The following is a 22,172-nucleotide window of genomic DNA, read 5'->3' as shown; positions in this document are numbered from 1 at the left end:
TTGCCTGTGTGTTCTTAGGTCTCCAGTTTGCTGCTTAGGGTATGTCTACACTACGAAATTAGGTTGAATTTATAGAAATTTTTTTTTATAAATCAATTTTATACAGTCGATTGTGTGTGTCCCCACTTAAGACCATTAAGTGGGCGGAATGCGTCCACAGTACCGAGGCTAACGTTGACTTTTGGAGCGTTGCACTGTGGGTAGCTATCCCACAGTTCCCACAGTCTCCGCCGCCCATTGGAATTCTGGGTTGAGATCCCAATGCCTCATGGGGCAAAAACATTGTCGTGGGTGGTTCTGGGTACATGTCATCAGGCCCCCCCCCTTCATGAAAGCAACAGCAGACAAGCGTTTCGCGCCTTTTTCCTGGGTTACCCGTGCAGACGCCATACCATGGCAAACATGGAACCCGCTCAGCTCACCGTCCCCGTACGTGTCCTGGGTGCTGGCAGATGCAGTACTTCATTGCTACACAGCAGCAGCTCATTGCCTTGTGGCAGCAGACGGTGCAGTACAACAGGTAGCCGTCGTCGTCTTGTGAGTGCTCTTTGGCCGATCTCGGTGAGGTCTGTCAGGGCGCCTGGACATAAATGGGAGTGACTCTAGGTCATTCTCTTCTTAAGTTTCGTCTCATGGAGATTGTCTGCACCATCTGCTGGCGAGCACCCAGGAGACGACGACGGCTAGAAGTCGTACTGCACCGTCTGCTGCCAGCCTACCCCTTGCTCCCCCCTCCCTCCCTCCGTGAAAGCAACATCCAGCAATAGTTTCGCGCCTTTTTCCGTGCAGACACGATATTGCTGTTAGCATCATCATCCACCCGCCGCTTCCACTGCCACTCTGCTCTCCTGCAGACGCCATACTACAGCAAGCATGGAGCCCGCTCACATCACTGTGGCAGTTATGAGTGTTGTAAACACCATGCGTGTTATCCAGCAGTATATGCAGAACCAGAACCTGCAAAAGCAGAGGAGGAGGCGACGGCAGTGTGGTGACGAGAGTGATGAGGACATGGACACAGACTTCTCTTAAAGTACGGGCCCCAGCAATGTGGACATCATGGTGGCAATGGGGCAGGTTCATGCTGTGGAACGCCGATTCTGGGCCCGGGAAACAAGCACAGACTGGTGGGACCACATAGTGTTGCAGGTCTGGGACGATTCCCAGTGGCTGCGAAACTTTCGCGTGCGTAAGGGCACTTTCATGGACCTTTGTGACTTGCTTTCCCCTGACCTGAAGCGCAAGAATACCAAGATGAGAGCAGCCCTCATGGTTCACAAGCGAGTGGCAATAGCCCTGTGGAAGCTTGCAATGCCAGACAGCTACCGGTTAGTCGGGAATCAGTTTGGAGTGGGCAAATCTACTGTGGGGGCTGCAGTGATCCAAGTAGCCAACGCCATCACTGAGGTGCTGCTATCAAGGATAGTGACTCTGGGAAATGTGCAGGTCATAGTGGATGGCTTTGCTGCAATGGGATTCCTTAACTGTGGTGGGGCGATAGACGGAACCCATATCCCTATCTTGGCACCGGACCACCAAGGCAGCGAGTACAGAAACCGAAAAGGGTACTTTTCAGTGGTGCTGCAAGCACTGGTGGATCACAAGGGATGTTTCACCAACATCAACATGGGATGGCTGGGAAAGGTACATGATGCTCGCATCTTCAGGAACTCTGGTCTGTTTTGCAACAGCTGCAGGAAGGAACTTTCTTCCCAGACCAAAAAATAACCGTTGGGGATGTTGAAATGCCTATAGTTATCCTTGGAGACCCAGCCTACCCCTTGCTCCCATGGCTCATGAAGCCGTACACAGGCAGCCTGGATAGTAGTCAGGAGCTGCTTAACTATAGGCTGAGCAAGTGCAGAATGGTGGTAGAATGTGCATTTGGACGTTTAAAAGCACACTGGCGCAGTTTACTGACTCACTTAGATGTCAGCGAAAACAATATTCCCATTGTTATTACTGCTTGCTGTGCGCTCCACAATATCTGAGAGATTTCAGAGTAACAGCTGTGTCTACACTAGGAGTTGAGGTCGAATTTAGCGGTGTTAGATCAATTTAACCCTGCACCAGTCCACACGACAAAGCCCTTTTTTTCAACTTAAAGGGTTCTTAAAATTGATTTCCTTACTCCACCCCCAACAAGGGGATTAGCGCTGAAATCGGCCTTGCCGGGTCGAATTTGGGGTACTGTGGACGCAATTAGACAGTATTGGCCTCCGGGAGCTATCCCAGAGTGCTCCATTGTGACCGCTCTGGACAGCACTCAACTCAGATGCACTGGCCAGGTAGACAGGAAAAGGCCTGCGAACTTTTGAATTTCAATTTCCTGTTTGGCCAGCGTGGCAAGCTGCAGGAGACCATGCAGAGCTCATCAGCAGAGGTGACCCTGATGGTATCCCAGAATCGCCAAAGAGCTCCAGCATGGACCGAACGGGAAGTACGGGATCTGATCGCTGTGTGGGGAGAGGAATCCGTGCTATCAGAACTCCGTTCCAGTTTTTGAAATGCCAAAACATTTGTCAAAATCTCCCAGGGCGTGAAGGACAGAGGCCATAACAGGGACCCGAAGCAGTGCCGCGTGAAACTTAAGGAGCTGAGGCAAGCCTACCAGAAAACCAGAGAGGCAAACGGCCTCTCCGGGTCAGAGCCCCAAACATGCCACTTCTATGATGAGCTGCATGCCATTTTAGGGGGTTCAGCCACCACTACCCCAGCCGTGTTGTTTGACTCCTTCAATGGAGATGGAGGCAACACGGAAGCAGGTTTTGGGGAAGAGGAAGATAGCTCACAGCAAGCAAGTGGAGAAACCGGTTTTTCCGACAGCCAGGAACAGTTTCTCGCTCTGGACCTGGAGCCAGTACCCCCCGAACCCACCCAAGGCTGCCTCCCAGACCCCCCAGGCAGAGAAGGGACCTCTGGTGAGTGTACCTTTTAAAATAGTATACATGGTTTAATAGCAAGCATGTTTAAAGATTAATCTGCTCACCATAAGATGGTACAATAGGACTGCCTGCAGGACTAAAGAGAATGACCTGGTCGAGTCACTCCTAATTTAGTCCCTGCGCCCATGTCTGCCCAGGCGCTCCTGACCGACCTTACTGAGGCGGCCAGGAGCACCTTGGACATGATGAGGATGGTGTTCAGGCCTATTGCACCGTCTGCTGCCACAAGGCAATGGGTTGCTGCTGCTGTGTAGCAATGCAGTACCGCGTCTGCCAGCACTCAGGAGACATATGGTGACAGTGAGCTGAGCGGGCTCCATGCTTGCCGTGGTATGGCGTCTGCACAGATAACTCAGGAAAAAAGGTGCGAAACGATTGTCTGCCGTTGCTTTCACAGAGGGAGGAAGGAGGGAGGGAGGGCCTGATGACATGTACCCAGAACCAACCGCGACAATGTTTTTTGCCCCATCAGGCATTGGGTTCTCAACTCAGAATTCCAATGGGCAGTGGAGACTGCAGGAACTGTGGGATAGTTACCCGCAGTGCGACGCTCTGTCAACGCTAGCCTCGGTACTGTGGAAGCACTCCGCCGAGTTAATGCACTTAGAGCATTTTGTGTGGGGGGACACACAATCAACTATATAAAAACGATTTCTAAAAAACCGTCTTCTATAAATTCGACCTAATTTCGTAGTGTTGACATACCCTCAGTGAGCTGACCATACCAATCATATAGATAAGCAAAATACCAATGATTGATTGGAAGAGATTGCAAAACCAGTTTTATAAAGGATTACAATAGCAGTATCCTATCTAATTTCAGAAAAAAATTGATATGAGTGAATTGTAATTTTCTCATCTAATGAGTATTGAATATTTGAAGGCAATTATATTCTGTCAATGCTAATTATTTTTTGGGGGGGGGTTGGATTATTGAATCCAAAATCCTCCTGTTCCATCAAAAAGTCACATAGGAATCCAAATATACTCCTACTTAAGTCAATGGGAGCAGGATTGGAGCCACAATTGTGCCTTTTATTAGTTTTATTGGTTTCCAAGAAGTTAAAACAAAAAAAATTCTTTAAATACATTTTTAAAAACAATGAAGTGTTTATATAAGACTGTACAGATCAGTACTGAACACCAATTAGTGTCAAGAGTTTCTTTTCTTTCCCTATCAGACAGAGCACATGTTGCTGACTGACCATGGGGCAAAGCTTTTTGCCAAGGCCATGGGTGTTCCTGAGATTCCAGGGGAGAAACTTATAACGGAAAGATCCAGGGAGAGATGGAGCAAGAACCTTGAGCCAGATTCTAACCCTCAGGAGTTTAAAAAGTAGGTACTGCACAAAAAATGTTACACTCTAATGCCTCTCATACACTCAGTTTGTGGTGTCAGTAAATGCTTTCCTTAACTAGTAACCATGCAGACTCGCTATGGGATCTGAAAGTAGTTCCTTGGGCTTAGTTCTGCCCTGACATATACATGTGCTTCCACGTGGTTTTCAAATTATGCCCTCCATGATATGTGGGCAACCTTCAGTAGGCTTGCTCAAGTGTAATTGAAGAAATTTTGGGAAACAATCCCGTTGATGCTGAAGAAGGAAGAGAATTCAGCTCATGCTCACTTAGCAGTATGGGCCCTCCACCATTGGCAGGTGGCAAAAAAATATTTCAACTGAAGTTAGCAGATAGTCCTGAATAAAAACACTGAGCAGATCTGGTGAGCAAGGAAGTGCTATCTCTATAGAGTCACTCTCCAAAGGAGAGCTGCGGTTTAAATGAGGCACTGTCTCCACTGCTAAACCAACAGCTAGACCCTGGCAGAACATACATATCTATCCATAAGTCTGCATAACCAGCATAGACTGGGATTTGTTTTAAACTGGATCAAACCATTAATTTCTCATCTACCAAATTTTGGCTCATAGCTCCCCTCTTCAGGGGTTGGCAGTGGTACTTGGTCACTGAGAAAACAAGCAGACCGGAAAATGTGGTGGTTAAAAATGCACTGCTAAAATAACCTAAAAACCAAGTTCTGGATGGGATGAAGGAGAAAAACAAAGCCATTAGCAGAGAGAAAGGGTAGGAGACAGCAGCAGAATGAAGGACATTTGAAAGAAAGAAACTTTTTGTAATAAAATAGGGGGTGGGGGAAAAAACAGTAGGGAGAATAACCAACTATCAAAATGACTGACCTTTTCAGTGGGGAGTGGGGTTTAATAATAAAAAACTGTTTGAGTTTCAATCTTGTGACAGTGGAAGGGGGCAAAAACTCTTTAATAGAAAGACCATATATTATGTATTGTTACTTAGCTATTTTATTAAGTAGTACAGTAGTATGACACAAAGTACATCTCACAGGTCAGCCAACCTCTTGCTGTGGACAAGGTGAGGATATATTCTTAACGAATTACAACCATGCAACAGCTTGGACTTTCAGCTACTAGTTAAGGGGTAACAGACCACGAATCCTAGTGAGGCTTCCACCTGGTGATCTTCTAAATCAAAAGACCTCTCAACCATTCTTGTAGCTGTTTTACTCACTTCGCACTGACTCAGACTTCAGAGTGGTGTAGGTGGTCACTATGTATGCTGGTTGTGTTGCTTTAGGTCTCGGGGGTTGTGCTGGGAGATGCGTTGATTTGTGGGGTGGCAAGTGAGGGGTGTGCACTGCACTAAGGGATTGTGTGTGTATTTGGGATTATGTGTGCTGGTTGTGTTGGGTGGGTGGTTTGGAAGGACTCTGCCAGCTGGGCCAAGTAATCTGCCATCTGTGCCATCTCCCTCATACAACCAATGCAACTGTTATATGTAAATTAGCTCTAGAGTAAGGGTGGATGAATGGTTGTTACCTGCAATATCACAGTGGTCTAGGACTCTTGGCATGGCATAGATACATGTCTTACTGTAGCCTGTACACCATATGGCTAAAGGGCTGAGATCATACAAACAGGATGGTAACAGACTTCAAAACTCAACGATGATTCAACATGGTGATATTCTAAATAAAGAGTTCTCAGCCCTGCTTGTAGCTGTTTCTATCACTTCACACTAACTCAGACATTTTAGGCTTTAGAGCAGTGGTGAGCAACCTGCGACCCATGGGCTGCACACAGCCCGTCAGGGTAATCTGCTGGCGGGCCGTGAGGCAGTTTGTTTACGTTGACCGTCCACAGGCATGGCTGCCCGCAGCTCCCAGTGGCTGTGGTTCGCCATTTCCAGCCAATGGGAGCTGCGGGAAGCGACGCATGCTGGTCAGTCTCAGGCGGGGGAGGGATGCAGAGCATTTTTAGGACCACTGCTATTTCTTACATTCAAAATGATAAATCATCACTAGGCTTTAGAGCTCTCATCCAATTGGAACAGTGGAGGCAGTTCCCACTTCTGAGTTTCTGTTTCCGGCTAATTCAGAGCTTCAGTAGGTCCCATCTGAAAAATTATCTTCACAGGAGGGCTAGGAATTTTTTTTATTCTTTCCAGAGGAAAGCTTTCATACCGTATCATATAAATTTATCATGGGGAAATCAAATAAATAGAGCAAACAGGCCAAGGGTTTGACATCTGTGCTATCAATTCTAAGGTTGATACTATGTCAGAATTGTAACATATTGCTTGTTATCTGAAATGGATAGTGGTTTTTCATAATGAAACTCCCTACATTAAAAAAACAAACAAACAATTATACGAAAATTAAGTGATTCTGACATGAGGCTAGATTAAAGTTAATGACATTCATTGTAGACTTCTGTTGTAATCTCACATTTGTAAAAGCTACCTGCAGAATGGACACAACATGCTTTAGCAAGTATTCTTAACCCTGCCTAATTCTGTGAAATACTATTCTTGGCAGAGACCCTGGAACAGTTGGTGCTGTTGCTATAGACAATGAAGGAAACGTAGCTTGTGCAACATCCACTGGGGGACTCAGTAATAAACTGGTTGGCCGAGTCGGTGATTCAGCATGTATAGGTACGGGTAAATGAAATCAGTTAACACTCACATTTTCGATGATTGAAATGAATCTTTGACACTAGCTGATCTAGAATTGAGGCTTAAATTTAAACATACTAAAAAGAGTCAGTTTATCCTTTCAACGACTGCTCCTTCCACACAGCCAGAAGGCTGCAGGTGGGGGTAGATGTTTTGTATTTACTGTCCAGCTTTCTGGTAGGTCTGAACAAACAGAAATAGGAGACACTCCCCCTTTTTCTGGAAACAGTATGGTCTGGGGTTTCCCTATCGTGTCCCTTCCCTTTATACTGTGATACTCTTATGCAAAAACCAAGAACTCTTCTGCTATATTCCCTTGCAACACAGACAAAATTGCAACCTGTTCCCCTCTAAGGCTCTATTAGTTGCTCAGATGGTATTTAATCCAGATGTCTCCCAAAGAAAAGGGTCAAAACTAATGTGAAAAATTAACCGAATGCACCAGATTCTTCTCCCATTTATACCATTGTTTATCAGGTGGAAGTCCAGTTGCAGTCATTGGAGTTTCATTAGAGCAATGAGAATTTGACTAGAAGTCTCTAACATGACTGGCAACTTAGTCACTCTTATTTAAAGCTTTGACTCTCTCTGTAAGTTCCTGTTCATAAAGAGCTATGGAAAGCATGGTGGTGGGAAGCAGAATAGAATGTTATAAGAGTTGTCTAATCCGTAGATAAAGAGTCTCTTTATCTTTCTCCAGTGAGTTCCTCGAATGGGACAGGCTTGTATTTGGTGATTGCTTCATAGGTCTTCCATGGAACCGGAAACTGGAAAAGCAATATTTTTAGAAAAACATGTTCCAAACTTGAACAGCACTCCTGCTGGCAGCAGCTGATTAGTAGACTCAGAGCTACCATTGCCTTACATCCAGAATTGCTGAGCTTGCAGGCAATTATGGTGCCCACTGACTATTTTCAGCATGGTTTGCAACTTGAGCATACATTGAACCAGCATGGTCCTCTGCTCACCCTAAATTGCCCTTTCCTTAACCTTTGTCTCATCCAAATTGTAGCAGCATGGCAAGAGCAGTGCCTCCTTGTGCACCATTCAGACATGTTGATGCATGTAGGCAGCTGTAGGTCTTCTGGGGTTTGGGGGTGAGGGGCAGGAAAGGAGGCTGTCTACCTCTGACCTACCAGCTAGTTGTACCTTCAATCTTATCCTCTTCTGGGGTGGGTGGAGGGGCTCAGCCGCAAAAAGTTCCGAAACAAAAAGCAAACCCAACTCAATCATTGGCTGTCCCCTGTCTTCCCTTCGGGCACCCCAGTCCTTCCCTTTGGGCTTGTCTCTCACAGTCTCTTACTCGGTCCTGGGATCTAACTGCTCCTCCCAGTGGCTGCTCCAGCTAGCAGGCCCATCCTTCCTTCTGTAACTTTGCAAGCAGAGCTCCCTTCAGGCAGAGAACTGTCCTTCTTTCTGACTGGCCATTCAATTGAGCCAGGCTCTCCTATTGTTCCCCCTCCAGGCTTGGTATTGGCTACAGTTATAGCAAAAAGAAAAGGAGTACTTGTGGCACCTTAGAGACTAACAAATTTATTTGAGCATAAGCTTTCGTGAGCTACAGCTCACTTCATCGGATGCAGTCAGTGGAAAATACAGTGGGGAGATTTATATACATAGAGAACATGAAACAATGGGTGTTACTGTACACACTGTAACCAAAGTGATCACTTAAGATGAGCTATTACCAGCAGGAGAGCGGGGTGGGGGGGGGACCTTTTGTAGTGATGATCAAGGTGGGCCATTTCCAGCAGTTGACAAGAACAACTGAGGAACAATGTGGGGTGGGGAGGGAGGATAAACATGGGGAAATAGTTTTACTTTGTGTAAGGACCCATCCACTCCCAGTCTCTATTCAAGCCTAAGTTAATTGTATCCAGTTTGCAAATTAATTCCAATTCAGCAGTCTCTCGTTGGAGTCTGTTTTTGAAGTTTTTTTGTTGAGTATTGCCACTTTTAGGTCTGTAATCGAGTGACCAGAGAGATTGAAGTGTTCTCCAACTGGTTTTTGAAGCATTCTTACAACTACAATACCCACCTGCTGAAGTGAAGAAACAGATTGACAGAGCCAGAAGAGTACCCAGAAGTCAACTACTACAGGACAGGCCCAACAAAGAAAATAACAGAACGCCACTAGCCATCACCTTCAGACCCAAACTAAAACCTCTACAACCTATCCTGAAGGACGACCCATCACTCTCACAGATCTTGGGAGACAGGCCAGTCCTTGCTTACAGACAGCCCCCCAGCCTGAAACAAATACTCACCAGCAACCACAAACCACACAACAGAACCACTAACCCAGGAACCTATTCTTGCAACAAAGCCCGTTGCCAACTGTGTCCACATATCTATTCAGGGGACACCATCATAGGGCCTAATCACATCAGCCACACTATCAGAGGCTCGTTCACCTCCACATCTACCATGTGATATATGCTATCATGTGCCAGCAGTGCCCCTCTGCCATGTACATTGGTCAAACTGGACAGTCTCTACGTAAAAGAATAAATGGACACAAATCAGACGTCAAGAATTATAACATTCAAAAACCAGTTGGAGAACACTTCAATCTCTCTGGTCACTCGATTACAGACCTAAAAGTGGCAGTACTTCAACAAAAAACCTTCAAAAACAGACTCCAACGAGAGACTGCTGAAGTGGAATTAATTTGCAAACTGGATACAATTAACTTAGGCTTGAATAAAGGCTGGGAGTGGATGGGTCCTTACACAAAGTAAAACTATTTCCCCATGTTTATCCCCCTCTCCCCACCCCCCACTGTTCCTCAGATGTTCTTGTCAACTGCTGGAAATGGCCCACCTTGATTATCACTGCAAAAGGTTTCCCGCACACCCCACTCTCCTGCTGGTAATAGCTCACCTTAAGTGATCACTCTGGTTACAGTGTGTTTGGTAACACCCATTGTTTCATGTTCTCTATGTATATAAGTCTCCCCACTGTATTTTCCACTGACTGCATCCGATGAAGTGAGCTGTAGCTCACGAAAGCTTATGCTCAAATAAATTTGTTAGTCTCTAAGGTGCCACAAGTACTCCTTTTCTTTTTGTGAATACAGACTAACACGGCTGCTACTCTCAAACCTGTCAGTTATAGCAAAGTGGCTCTCCTTAACCATGCTGGTGTAGGTCTTCTCTGCCCCGTCACACAGATCGTCAGGGCCCCTGCATTTTGGAGCTAGTGTTAGAAGAAAAAAAATGAAGCCAAGCACCATTCGGTGCAATACTAACTAGCTTGTTTCTTCCTAGTACTCGACAAGATAGTCACTTCTCAGATACCCCAAGGAACAAAACTCTTGTAACTATCCACACTCCTATTACGCATGCAGGGTTCTTGGGGGGTTGCAGAATAGAACATGGCGACATTTTCAATGCATAGGGAGGGAAGTTGTGTCCCTTTTTGGGTGGGAAGGAGGAAAACCTTTCACTTTCTGCTGCTCCCCATCCTAAACTCCATGCTAACTGTAGTAATCCTATCCTATGCACCTTCAAAGGCCCATGGCAAATAACGACCTTAGCAGATACAGTGGAGATGACCAGCATAGCGAAGGGGAAGGGAGAGAATGGTAGGGAAGGGAGCCAGTGGATAAAGGGGCATGGAATGAAGTAGTGGTGATGATGGGAAGGGGGGTCAGCAGCATGAGAGCATTCTGCTTCTCCTGAGGACCTCAGGTTCATCACTCTATGCTGTGTAGGAGGTGCATCAGGGCCCATCCCCCCACAAGTCTTTGGACGCTAGCTGGAGATTGATCTGCCTTAATTGTCTCAATGGGATTCCTCAAAACACACCTGCACTCACAAAGAGCCTTATTAAGCTTGGCAGATGTTAAAGCCTAAATAGGATTGCAGGAGGGGGAGAGATTTTGGTTGACCCCTGAACATCTTATGGCCTCTAACCAGTCTCCTGATGCTTGGCAAGGGTGATGTACTTACCCACATGAAGTCATTCTCCTATCTCTCCCCTGTGGTCTGCAGGAATAAGGCACCAAATGTGTGGCCCTCAAAGGGCCTGCAGGAGTTTCCTGTTCAAAAATATTGTCGTCTAGAACTTTTTTCTCTCCAAGAGCATCATCGGTGTGTGGCCTTTTTAAGGTTCATTGTTCAGGGGGAGGCACAACATTAATAAGAAGGAGCATGCTTGAAACCATGTCTCTTCTGAATGCAAGATTTTTCTCCTGGTTTGTTTTTTGTTTTTTTTTAATTCAAAGAATTTTAAAAGTATAAGCAACTGATAATTTGACTTGGTTTTCCATGGCTCCTGACATTGTAACTATTAATTGCACCATTCATGAGCCCTAGATTGACTTTAAAAAGAACAGTACAGTGAGTGGTTGTTGTAGGTGAGAGTTGGGATATCAGGTGGCTGTAGGACCTTAACTTTGGTGCTGGTTCTAGTGACCCACAGAGAGGCACAAACATCTGTTGCTTAAACGATGGCACCTGCAGGATCCTCTGACATCAGCAGGTTTGTTGCACTCCTGAGTCAGTGCAGCCTTTTGACTTGGAAACGTCTCTCCTGTTTGAGCTTTTCTCCCATGATCTGTCACAGTGGAATCTTAGTGCTGCTACCTGGCTGGCTCTTACTACCTTTCTGCTGCCCATTGGTCAGCACATTCCTGCAGTGCACCTCCCTAGCCAGTCAGTCATCAGTGCAAGTCCAGCTGCCTCACATCTTCCACTTCTGGCTTCCTATTTTCCCACCATCACCCTGCCTGCCTTTCCACCTTGTCTTCCCTGCATGCCTCTCCTCCATCTACCTGTTACTGATCTGGCTACTATTAATGCTCACTCCTTCTTATTCCAACATCAGACTCCCCACTATTCCTCCTTCCCCATTATGCCATTATCTTTCCAACCCTATAACTCGGCAACCAACCTCTTCCAACTGTGACTGACTTCTCACACTGTTGTTGAAACTTTGAGGAAGAAATCAGAGACAAAGATCTCAAATATGAACTTTCAGTTTTTTGTCCCTAGAAGCAAACAGGACCTCCAGAACTTTAGAAATTGGCCTGTGATTTGAAATCATGCATTGCTTGTAAATCTCTTTTGCTCTAAAGCTTTAGTGTCATACTTTTTCTTTGAGCAGGAAGTGGAGGCTATGCTGATAACCATGTTGGTGCCACCTCTACCACAGGACATGGAGAAAGCATGATGAAAGTGGTCCTAGCCCGACTTATTCTCTATCATATGGAACAAGGTACAATCTAAACTTTCCAGTAAGATGAAGGAAAGTAAGACTGGAACTAACTGGTTTATGTAAATTTATACTCTTAGCAATTCAGTTGCTACCCTCCCCCCCCCCCCCCCCCAAAAAAAAAAAAGTTTCCTGGCCATTTATGGTTGGATTATCTCAAAACACACACAAAACAGCAGGACTAAAAGTGCAAACCAAATACGTTCCAACTGTATTCTTTGAATATCAAGTAGTGTGGATATTTTTGTTCCATCATGTTTTAGATACAGCATCGTAAAATATCATTATTCATATACATTATTTTATGTTTAACTGAAGCTTTCTTTACAATTTTAAGTAATTTCATTAGCAGAGAATTGGAAAAATGCAAATGTAAGCAAGTATTAGTTTAAAAAAAAAAAAGTACAAAAAAAGGAAAGTGCAAAGCTTCCATAACACAAGAAGCTTAGAGACTCCAGCGGCTATAACAATTCATAGGATTGAATTGCTTGTAGCAACAGAAATGTTACAACCTTTTTCTCTCTGTTCAAAAAGGAATTAATATGACTGCATTTTAGTTTTGTTTTGGAAAGTGTATTAAACTGTATGTTAAGTAGACTAGGTGCATATGTGGTAAACAGCTGGCATGGAGTGTCTCATCTGACTGTAACACAATCTAACTGTGGATGACTCTTTAAGCTTTACCTTCATCAGTTCGGATGTCATCCAAACCCTTGATTATATTACAGCCTGTAAACAGTCAGACAACATACTTGTACTGCATGCAGTTACAGAACCATTAATGTAGACATCACCACTATTTTTAGAAAGATACGGTTTGCAAGTATTAAAGAGCAATAACTTTTGAGACTCTTACCGGAATCTGAACTACAGTAAACCATTTTTCATTTACATTCCTATTCATAAGAGAAATGCGAAACAAGAAGGCAAGTAGCAGCTGAGAAGATTTCTGTAACTGCTACATGTTTTGTGGTCCCAACATATGCTATTCATGGTTCATTCTTAGTAGAGCCAAGAGAAATTATCAGTGTAAAATATAATACTCCGTGCAGATTATTCCTCAAAGCCCTAACATGCCACAGCCCCACCTCACTGTCCTGTTTCACTGGAGTTCATTCCTTTCATAAATGGCCTTCCAATCTTAAATTTACCATAAAGAATTGAGCCAGGTTCTTTTCTCACATACCCTGGTTTACATTGGAGTAACTCCATTGTTTTCAATGGAGTTACACCTGATTTACACCAGCCTGAGAGGAGAATCTCACGAAAACCCTTTTTAAACATTTCTAAATTTTAGTGTGTAGGATAAAACCATTGTTAGTTTGCCGCTACTCAGCCTTCCTGAAATGTTGAGGAGCAACCCATCTTTCAGGCAAAGACCCCAGCAAATGAGCAATTCCTCAGCATTTCAAGAGAGGGCCAAAACTCAGTCCTATAGTTATTGCTACTTTGAGCCCTTGAGCTGCCAACAGAAGCAGAATATTTAAGAACTGTAAAATAAGCCTGCGCGCACATTTAGGGAAAAATTTTCAAAAGCGCCTAAGTGACTTAAGAGCCTAAATGTCATTGAAAGTCACAGTGTGATATAGGCTCCTAAATGCTTAATTTATTTTTGAAAATAGGATTTAGACTCCTAAAAATAGGAAACAAGTGATTTAGAATACCAGTGTTGCATATAATGCATCCATGAAGTGTTAAGAATGGCTGGCCTCTTCCTTAACATCTTTCATTTGGGGAGAGTCTTATTTCTGTTTCCTTGATATTTGAAGGAATGTTTGGAGCAGTGTGTTTAATTAGTTTCCTCCATTTTGCTAGGTGCCAAGTATTGCAGGTTCACGTAAATTCTTCTTGTCATGTATAATCTGTGACTTGTTTGGAAAAAATCTTTTAACAGCTATTGGAATTTCTGCCTTATGGTGGCAGCTGTTGCCTTGGTGAAAAGTCACAGGGTGAAATCCTGATCCTGTTGAAGATAGTGGCAAAACTCCCATTGACTTAGTAGTCAGGATTTTACCACAGTAAATGGATTCCTATCTTGCAGTGGCAAAGATTGTGAATAGTTTCTATTCTGTTTTTTTCACAGAAAATTTGAAGGAGGGCTAATGCATATAGTCAGTAGGCACACACACCACGGACACAAAAAATGTAACACCACAGCTGCTTTAGTTCACAGTATTAAGACCAGCACTACGGCATTTCTGGAGACAAATGAAAGGTTACAGCTTGTGAACAACTATTAACAGACTTCTGCATAGGACAAAATGTTCTTTGGTTTTTTTATAAAGTGCTCCAATTAATAGGGATTGAGTGTGGTAAAGGATCTTGGCTGTTGGTGTCATTAGTGCATAGTCCGGTAACAATATGAAGGCTGACAAGCAGATCCTGCCCGACAGTGGCTGCACCCACAGTAGCATCAGCGTCCACATTACCAAAATTAATCACAAACAGAATTCACGCACTGAGCTCCTCAGGGTTCACAGGTCTGACTTTGTAGGGGTTCCCACAGTGCATTCTCTCTTAGGGACTCTTGGCTGGCTGGTTCTTGCTCACATGCTCAGGGTCTAACTGATCGCCATATATGGGGTGGGAAGGAATTTTCACCCAAGTCAGATAGGCAGTAACCTGGGGTGGGGGTTTGGGTTGCCTTCCTCTGCAGCCTGGGGGTGTAGGTCACTTGCCAGGATTATCTGGGTATATCTCAATCATTTCTCTGCCATTGTGAGGGGCCTCAGGCATGGTGCACTTCAGTCCCTCCTATTCTCTGCCTGTGGCTCGTAATGGTCTAATCTCCTGAGGGCTGTGATACTTTCGTCTACTTGTGGTTGTTGGGTTTTGTGTGGGTGCTGGGGAGGTTGGTGGCCTGTCATATACAGGAGGTCAGACTAGATGATCTAATGGTCCATCCTGACCTTAAACTCTCACTCTGTGAATTATTGTGTGTGTTCAAGTCCTATTAGAAAGAAATTCCCTGGCAGACCACTGCTAGTGGCACGTTTGCCAACAGTGACCACCACCACCCTTCAAAAAAGTCCCATTATGTGTCACTGAACTACAAAGTTCACCAGCTACACTAAGTCAAAAAGACTAAAACCTCAGAATAATGGGAAGCTACATAAACCCTGTCTCTGCAGTTATTACAGCAGAGAAGCTATTTGCAGTTGTTCACTTTCCTCCCATAAATGAAGCTTTTTCTAGCCATTGCACTTGTAACTTCTTGGGCATTCAGTAAAGGAAAGAAATACCAGAGGGCCTGGTTCTGCACAAAGTGAAGTCTGAAGAGAATTTTGTCATTGACTTAAATAGGACCAGAAGCAGATACTACATGATCATCACTCTTCTGTGTTCTTGTTTTCAGGAATGTCACCGGCGGAGGCTGCTGACACTGCATTGAATTATATGAAAACCAGGGTGGGTGGATTAGGAGGTGTCATAGTTGTCAGCAATTCAGGGGACTGGGCAGCAAGATTCTCCACCAAGCAGATGTCTTGGGCTACAGTGAAGGATGACCAATTGCAGTATGGCATTTACACTGGGGAGATACATACGAGCTCTGTATGCAATTCTGGGGATGAAGAAAAGTGGACAGTACAGCAGGACAAAGATCTCAGTCTTCATGGGGCGCAGTAAAAATTGACGTTATCTTTCTGAAAAGATTTACCCTCTATTAAATGTTCCCAGAATTCACCACATTTTACAAGCAAACTGAAAGAGGTACTAGACTTAAAGATAATGGATGTGGATATGGTGATCATTTTCAATGTCTCTAGAAAGCACCAGGGCTGGTATCCTCTTTTCAAAAACCAGATAGAGTATAGGTGTGTAAAAGGGTGTCCCCTCATGTCTGGGCCTAGCGCAGATGGCTCTTTTCTAGCACCCTCTGCCAACAGTTGCGCCAGCCCTGTAGCGGTCTGCCTCTTCTTGTGACTCAGCCTCTCCAGCCGGGTCCCATCCCTTCTAGGGTAGTGAAGTCCAACAGATAATCTAATGTCCTTATGAAAGGTCTTCAGCCCTGATTCTGGCCCCCTGTGGTCCTTAGAGCTGCTTATCTCAGGGCTGTCAAAAGTCCTTTTCCACTTATATCAGGGGCTTCATGCCACCTTCCCTGATGGCCAGCAGGGGAACCCAGGTCCTCCCCCTACACTAGGTTCCAGTCCAAGGACCCTACAACCAGCAGCCAAAGTCTACCATGTCAGACTCCTTACTGCTGCCTCTTTGGACTTCTTCCTACCAAGTCTGTCAGCAGGCCTCTCTCACAACCTCTATAAATTCACCCTCCTTTCAGAACTTCCCCCTGGAATCTGCCAGTAAATCTCATACCAAGTGTACAATTTAACCCTCCTTCACTTTTCATCCCTCCTAAGTTTCCCTTATACAGTCCCTCAGTTAACCACCTGCCAGGGCGCTCTTTCGGGAAGTCCAGATCCTGTCTTTTATCAGAGCTCAGCACATTGAAGCTTGTTTGGTCCTAGTGGCTGCACTGTCTCTCACCTGGCCTCTTGCTAGACTTCTCTACCCATAAGAGGGTCCCAGGGCCAATCTTCTTCCTAGACTTCCTCCTCAACCCTCAGGGTCTTGCTACTCTCTTGTACCTGAGCAGTGAATGCAGAATTCTTCTCTCTCCCTGAAGGTCCCTTCTTTCTTTTTCTTTCTGCTTCCTTTTTTATGGTGCAGCAGCCTCCACCTATGAGGCTATGACTGCCACCTACAGCAGTTTTTGTATAAGCACAATCTATATCCTCTCACCCAGTGCTGTATCCTTAAAAATCAAAGAAATTCTTTTTTAATACTACCCCATTTTCCAATCCTTTCAGACTATATTCTTTCATTATAGATTTTTTCTTTCTGTGTAACTGCCCTTGCTTAACTGTTTCTTGGACTATAGGTGTCCATAACCCATTTTGTGCTTGTTTAGTAAATATAAATTACCATTCAGGTCAGAGTGACCTGTTAGCCCTCTAAATGTATAGCTACTTCACTTCTTCTATCATAGCTATTAAGTATACCATTATCATCAAGTTTAGGACATATGTGATAGGACCCTTGTCCTTTTTTTCTCTTTGGTCCATAGTTCTTGACATTCCTTCTTAAGTTCTCTTTTAACCAAACTTTTGAAGTCCTGTACACTCAGAGGGCTCTTTATGTCAATCTCATTTTAAGGCATTTTTCACTGCTTTATCTGCCATTTTGGTGCCCAATATCCCAGCAAGCACCAGAATCCACACTATTATGATAGATATACCCAATTGTACTCTCTTTAGTTAAGAATAATTGATTGAACCAGTGCTGCTTTCCGAGGCTTCCTTTCTAATCACCATTATACTTGATATACCTGTCATAATGGCCACAAAATTGCATAGTCTCATAGGTCTCTTAATTCCAGATTCAGAGATACAAAAGTCCCTTCCAAAGCTGTGTTCTCATCTCTAGAGCAGTCAGTATAGATTTGGCAATGCTGACCCCATTTTCCATGTATAAACTCATTAATTATAGCCGTTGTATTTGATAGTCCTGCTCTTACCTTTGTTGTATCATATAATTTCAAATCCACACCTGGAGAGACAACCATCCAGCTATAGGTTGATTTCCCATGACTAAGATTTTAATTTCTTCCAGACCTTCCTTTTAACCCACCTTTTGACCCTGTTTTCAGGTGGGAGTTTGTGCCTACTTAATTCCCAGCTGTCTCTTATATTTGTTTAGTACTCTTATCTTTGCTAGTTCCATTAACCTTCGCTGAAAAGGTTAAATCTAACAATTTCTACCTAAATTTATAGGCATTTCTCGGGTTGCTACCTGCTGCACACACGAGAGATTCCAGAGTTGTAACACTTGCACAACATGTGATTCCCAGAGCTTCACTTGGATCTTGGGCTCTGACTTAAAAAAAAAAAAATTTTTTAAGTGTTGATTTAGAAGTTGATTTAAAGTCTTGGTATCCATAATCTGTAAATGGTCTTATTAATGCCCTTTACAGCATCAACAGTTTGTTCTTATCTGCACCCCGAGTTGTTCCCAGCAATACTTTTAAGCAGATTCATCCTATCTTTACAGTTAATTCTGATATTCTGATATCACCATTATACTTGATATACCGTATATCTGTAACCCTTCCAAGTTAGTTTATTGAACATAACTCCTAAGAATGTAACATTTTGAACTACCTGATTTTTTCTGTATAGAGAGATAGGTTCCATTCTTCCCCAGTCTTCCTTTTTGGTGAAGATCATTCCCTTTGTTTGGGCAAGTGAGAACCTAAATCCCCAAGTATCTCCCCATTCTGAAATTCCCAAGTGCCTCATTGGTTTTCTCCACAGCTATCTTAAGTCTTCTATATTTGGCCCATATATCACAGTCATCCCCAAATAGACTAATACCTATTCCTGCCTGTATACTCCCCGGGAGAGCATTAATAATAATATTAAACACGGTTGGGCTGATAACACTCCCCTGTAAAATGCCATTAGTAAATTTATAAATATTTGACAAACTTGCCCCCCCCCCCCCCCGACTTGCATGGTTCTACCACTTAAGCAATCTCTTATCCACCAAAACGTTGTTCCTCTTACTTCAACTGCGGCTAGTTTATACATCAAGCTTCCCTCCATAGCATGTCATACGTTTTTCGGTGTTCAAAAAGACAGCTATCAAAATCTGGTTTGTATTTGTTTCTAATCTTACAATATGATCAATTATGCATCTTCCTTTCCAGAAACCACTTTGTACACGGTTTATAATTTCATTTTTTCCAAGTACGCTACTAATCTCTCATTTATCAGTCTTTTCATAATGTTGCCCACACAGGATGTCAGGGCAATAGATCTATATGCATGAGGTCTTTGCATAATTTGCCAGGTTTTCCTATTAATATAACCACCGCTTAATTCCATTCTGCTGCCAATATTCCTTTTCCCCATATTCTATAATTCAGTAAAACAAGTGCTCTTCCAGTAGGTGCTTAAGCATTGCCTTACATATGCTATCCTTACTTGGGATACTGCATTTTTACTTTTGCCTGTAGCTTTTTTGAGTTCCTGTATGCTGAAATTTTCATTCAGTACATCATCTTTGTATTCTACCCTGTCATGTAAGAGCTCACAATTTTCTTCAGCAAACATTTTTTGTTCACCAAACTCCTTTCTTTGATTTTTATCACTACTAACTTTTTGGAACTCTTTTTTGCTAAAATATTCATTTTTCCTAAGTTAGAAATGTCAACTTTATCATTTACTATAAGACCATGTATAAATTTTTGTTTTTACTCCATATCCCATTCATTCGTTTAACTTGTTTATTTCTCTCTGAAACCTTGGAATCGTTGTTCATTTTCCCACAATACTTTCTCCAGCTCTCTTGCATTTGTAATAATTCTTTGCACCACTGCTTTACATCTTTTATAGTTCATTAAGTCCTTGCTATTCATTGTACTTTTTGCTTGTTTGTATATATTTCTTTAATTGCTGCTTGACAACCTTCGTTCCACTAGGGAACTGGATATCTGAGTTTCTGGCAGTTTGGTGTCTTACATATAGCTAGGTTGGCTGCTGTTACAACTCCCTTTATTGTATTATCATGAAATTCCTCTAGATTATCACTTATACAATTGGATATTAGATATTCAGCACATTTACTGTTTAGAGTCCCCAGTTTGCCTTTCTAAGGCTCTAGGTAGGAATTTCTTCAGTGTTTTCAACATTACCTTGGCCTCTTTATAGATTTCCCAGCTGCATTTACATTCTATATTGCTTGTTGCAATTCTCAGATCTAAACATACAAAGGGTCTATCCACAGAATTAAACCTACTAGGTGCTCCAGTATCGAGCAATACCAGGCTGTGCAGTTCAATGAATTGTTCCAGGCATTTGTCATTATAATCAGTTTTCCTGCTTCCTCATAATTCATTATGGCTATTAAAATCTCCACAAATAATATCTAGGCCTTTGACACCCTTAACTAACTCTTCCAATTCTAGATTGTCTAGGTTTTTTTTAGATGGGTTGTGAATCTTAGTGGTTTGTATAAAGTCAGTGCTATTCTGCAGAGGAATCTCAACAGCATTGTACTCAAAACTTACGTTCTGTACATCTGTGTCCATGTAACTAAGACCTTCCTTTAGAACAGGAAGCGTCTTTATAGTTGTAGTTATTTCTCTGTCATGTCAGATTATATCATATCCTGGAAGTCTAAACATAAGTTCTCACTAACCATGTTTCTTGTACATGTATCACATCAAGGATTTTTTTTTCATTTAAAGTTTCCTTTAATACCTGACCATGTGTTATTAAACTACATACCAGCAAAAAAAAAATAAAATAAAAAAATTAGAAACACATTGCTTAAACTGCATTACTGTACCTTCATTTAAAATTGCATCAGTGTGCTCTATTGAGAGATGGCCTATATGTAAATACTGTTTTGCTACTTTTGGTATTCTTTCAGTCTTCTTTCCTGTCTGTAAAGTGCAATTATTCACTTCTGTCATAAATGCTATAAATTTCTCATTGTACTACTTGTAGGCATCTTCATCTGTCCCTCCCCCCCCCCTTATATTATCCTTCTGCCCTGGTGTTACGTGGTATTGTACTAATAGCACTCTTCCCTCAGTGGCATTTTCCCCCTTCTCCACATTCCACGCTGAATGTGTTTTAGAACTTCCACACAGAATATTTTATTTTTCTACTCCAGACTTCCTGCATTTATAATCACCACTCAGTTCCTTCCCCAGCTGGGCTTCATCTTTAATTAAGCCTAACCTACCCTCCTGGTGCAACCAGGTAGGTTGAAAGAAAAAGAGGACTTGCGGCACCTTAGAGACAAACAAATTTATCTGCGCATAAGCTTTCGTGAGCTACAGCTCACTTTCAGAGACAGGATGGGGTATATACTTCATTGCAGGGCAGTAGCCACGTGTAAGTTTCTGCAGACTCCCAGTTAACATGCCTCAATGCTGTGCTAAAAAAGAAGCCATGGGTCACGACAAGAGAGTAGTTCATCTCCATCCCCAGTCTCGCAGACTGCCAGTACCATTGATGATGAAGTGAACACCTAACCACTAAAAACTGAGTTTTGACCACCTTTGAACACCCATCATATGGGTAACAACTGTTGGTTACTGCCAACTAAGTTTCTAAATACAATGGAAGCGTAAAAGACTACCTCATTAGGCACCAGTTCCCAGACACTTTGTGGGAGGGGGAAAGAGAGAGAATGATGCAAAGGAACTGTAGTTCCCTGGTTTGGGGAAAAGCTAACAATAAGGAACTTTAATTTACTTAATTCACACATGGTAAACCTGGAATTTAAAAAAAAAAGAATCCACATTCTAAAACATTATACTTGTAGTTTGAACTGGGGGAATAACATTTTTGCAGTACTATGATAAAGATAAAAGAAAAGGAGGACTTGTGGCACCGTAGAGACTAACCAATTTATTTGAGCATGAGCTTTCGTGAGCTACAGCTCACTTCATCGGATGCATACTGTGGAAATGTGAGCTGTAGCTCTCGAAAGCTCATGCTCAAATAAATTGGTTAGTCTCTAAGGTGCCACAAGTCCTCCTTTTCTTTTTGCGAATACAGACTAACACGGCTGTTACTCTGAAACCTATGATAAAGATGAAAACCAAGTCTCATTAATAGTAAACATAACAGCATGCAATCTTCACCGCCTAGATAAGAAGTTGATAGGTACCCTTATCAATACATAGATGAGAAATTCATGATGATTAGCAGAAAAGTAGTTCTCTGAAGCAGTGAATTCATAAAAGCAGATTGTGCCACCACAAATGCAATTGTTTCTGTTAACAAACCTCCCTGATACAATGCTCATGCTTATTTGTACTGTGTCTAAAGCACTTGGTAAAGTTGGAAGGGCTTTAGACCACAGCGTTATCTTTACCTTGTTCCTACATAATTTTACCATCTTAATCTGTTTGACAGTGTATTTGTGAAGGAAAATAATCTTTTAGCAAGATTCTTTCATAACAAACCTTTATGCGATAAATTTTTCTATTAGCCACAC

The 22,172-nt window shown here is 42.9% G+C and overlaps 1 protein-coding gene across 2 annotated transcripts in view; it reads left to right on the top strand.

Moving 5' to 3' along the window:
* The window catches only part of ASRGL1 (asparaginase and isoaspartyl peptidase 1), a 36,727-nt gene extending 15,165 nt beyond the window's left edge, over positions 1-21,562 (top strand). For both annotated transcript variants that reach the window (XM_074947934.1, XM_074947936.1), the window contains exons 4-7: positions 4,127-4,281; positions 6,799-6,917; positions 12,048-12,158; positions 15,511-21,562. In XM_074947934.1, coding sequence (XP_074804035.1) covers positions 4,127-4,281; positions 6,799-6,917; positions 12,048-12,158; positions 15,511-15,782 — 657 coding nt within the window. In that variant the 3' untranslated portion in view covers positions 15,783-21,562. The remainder of the gene's footprint in view (positions 1-4,126; positions 4,282-6,798; positions 6,918-12,047; positions 12,159-15,510) is intronic.
* The last annotated feature ends 610 nt before the right edge of the window (positions 21,563-22,172 follow it).

The sequence above is a fragment of the Natator depressus genome, chromosome 3, assembly GCF_965152275.1.
Source record: "Natator depressus isolate rNatDep1 chromosome 3, rNatDep2.hap1, whole genome shotgun sequence".
Classification (NCBI taxonomy): domain Eukaryota; kingdom Metazoa; phylum Chordata; order Testudines; family Cheloniidae; genus Natator; species Natator depressus.
This window is presented reverse-complemented; position numbering and strand designations above follow the sequence as displayed.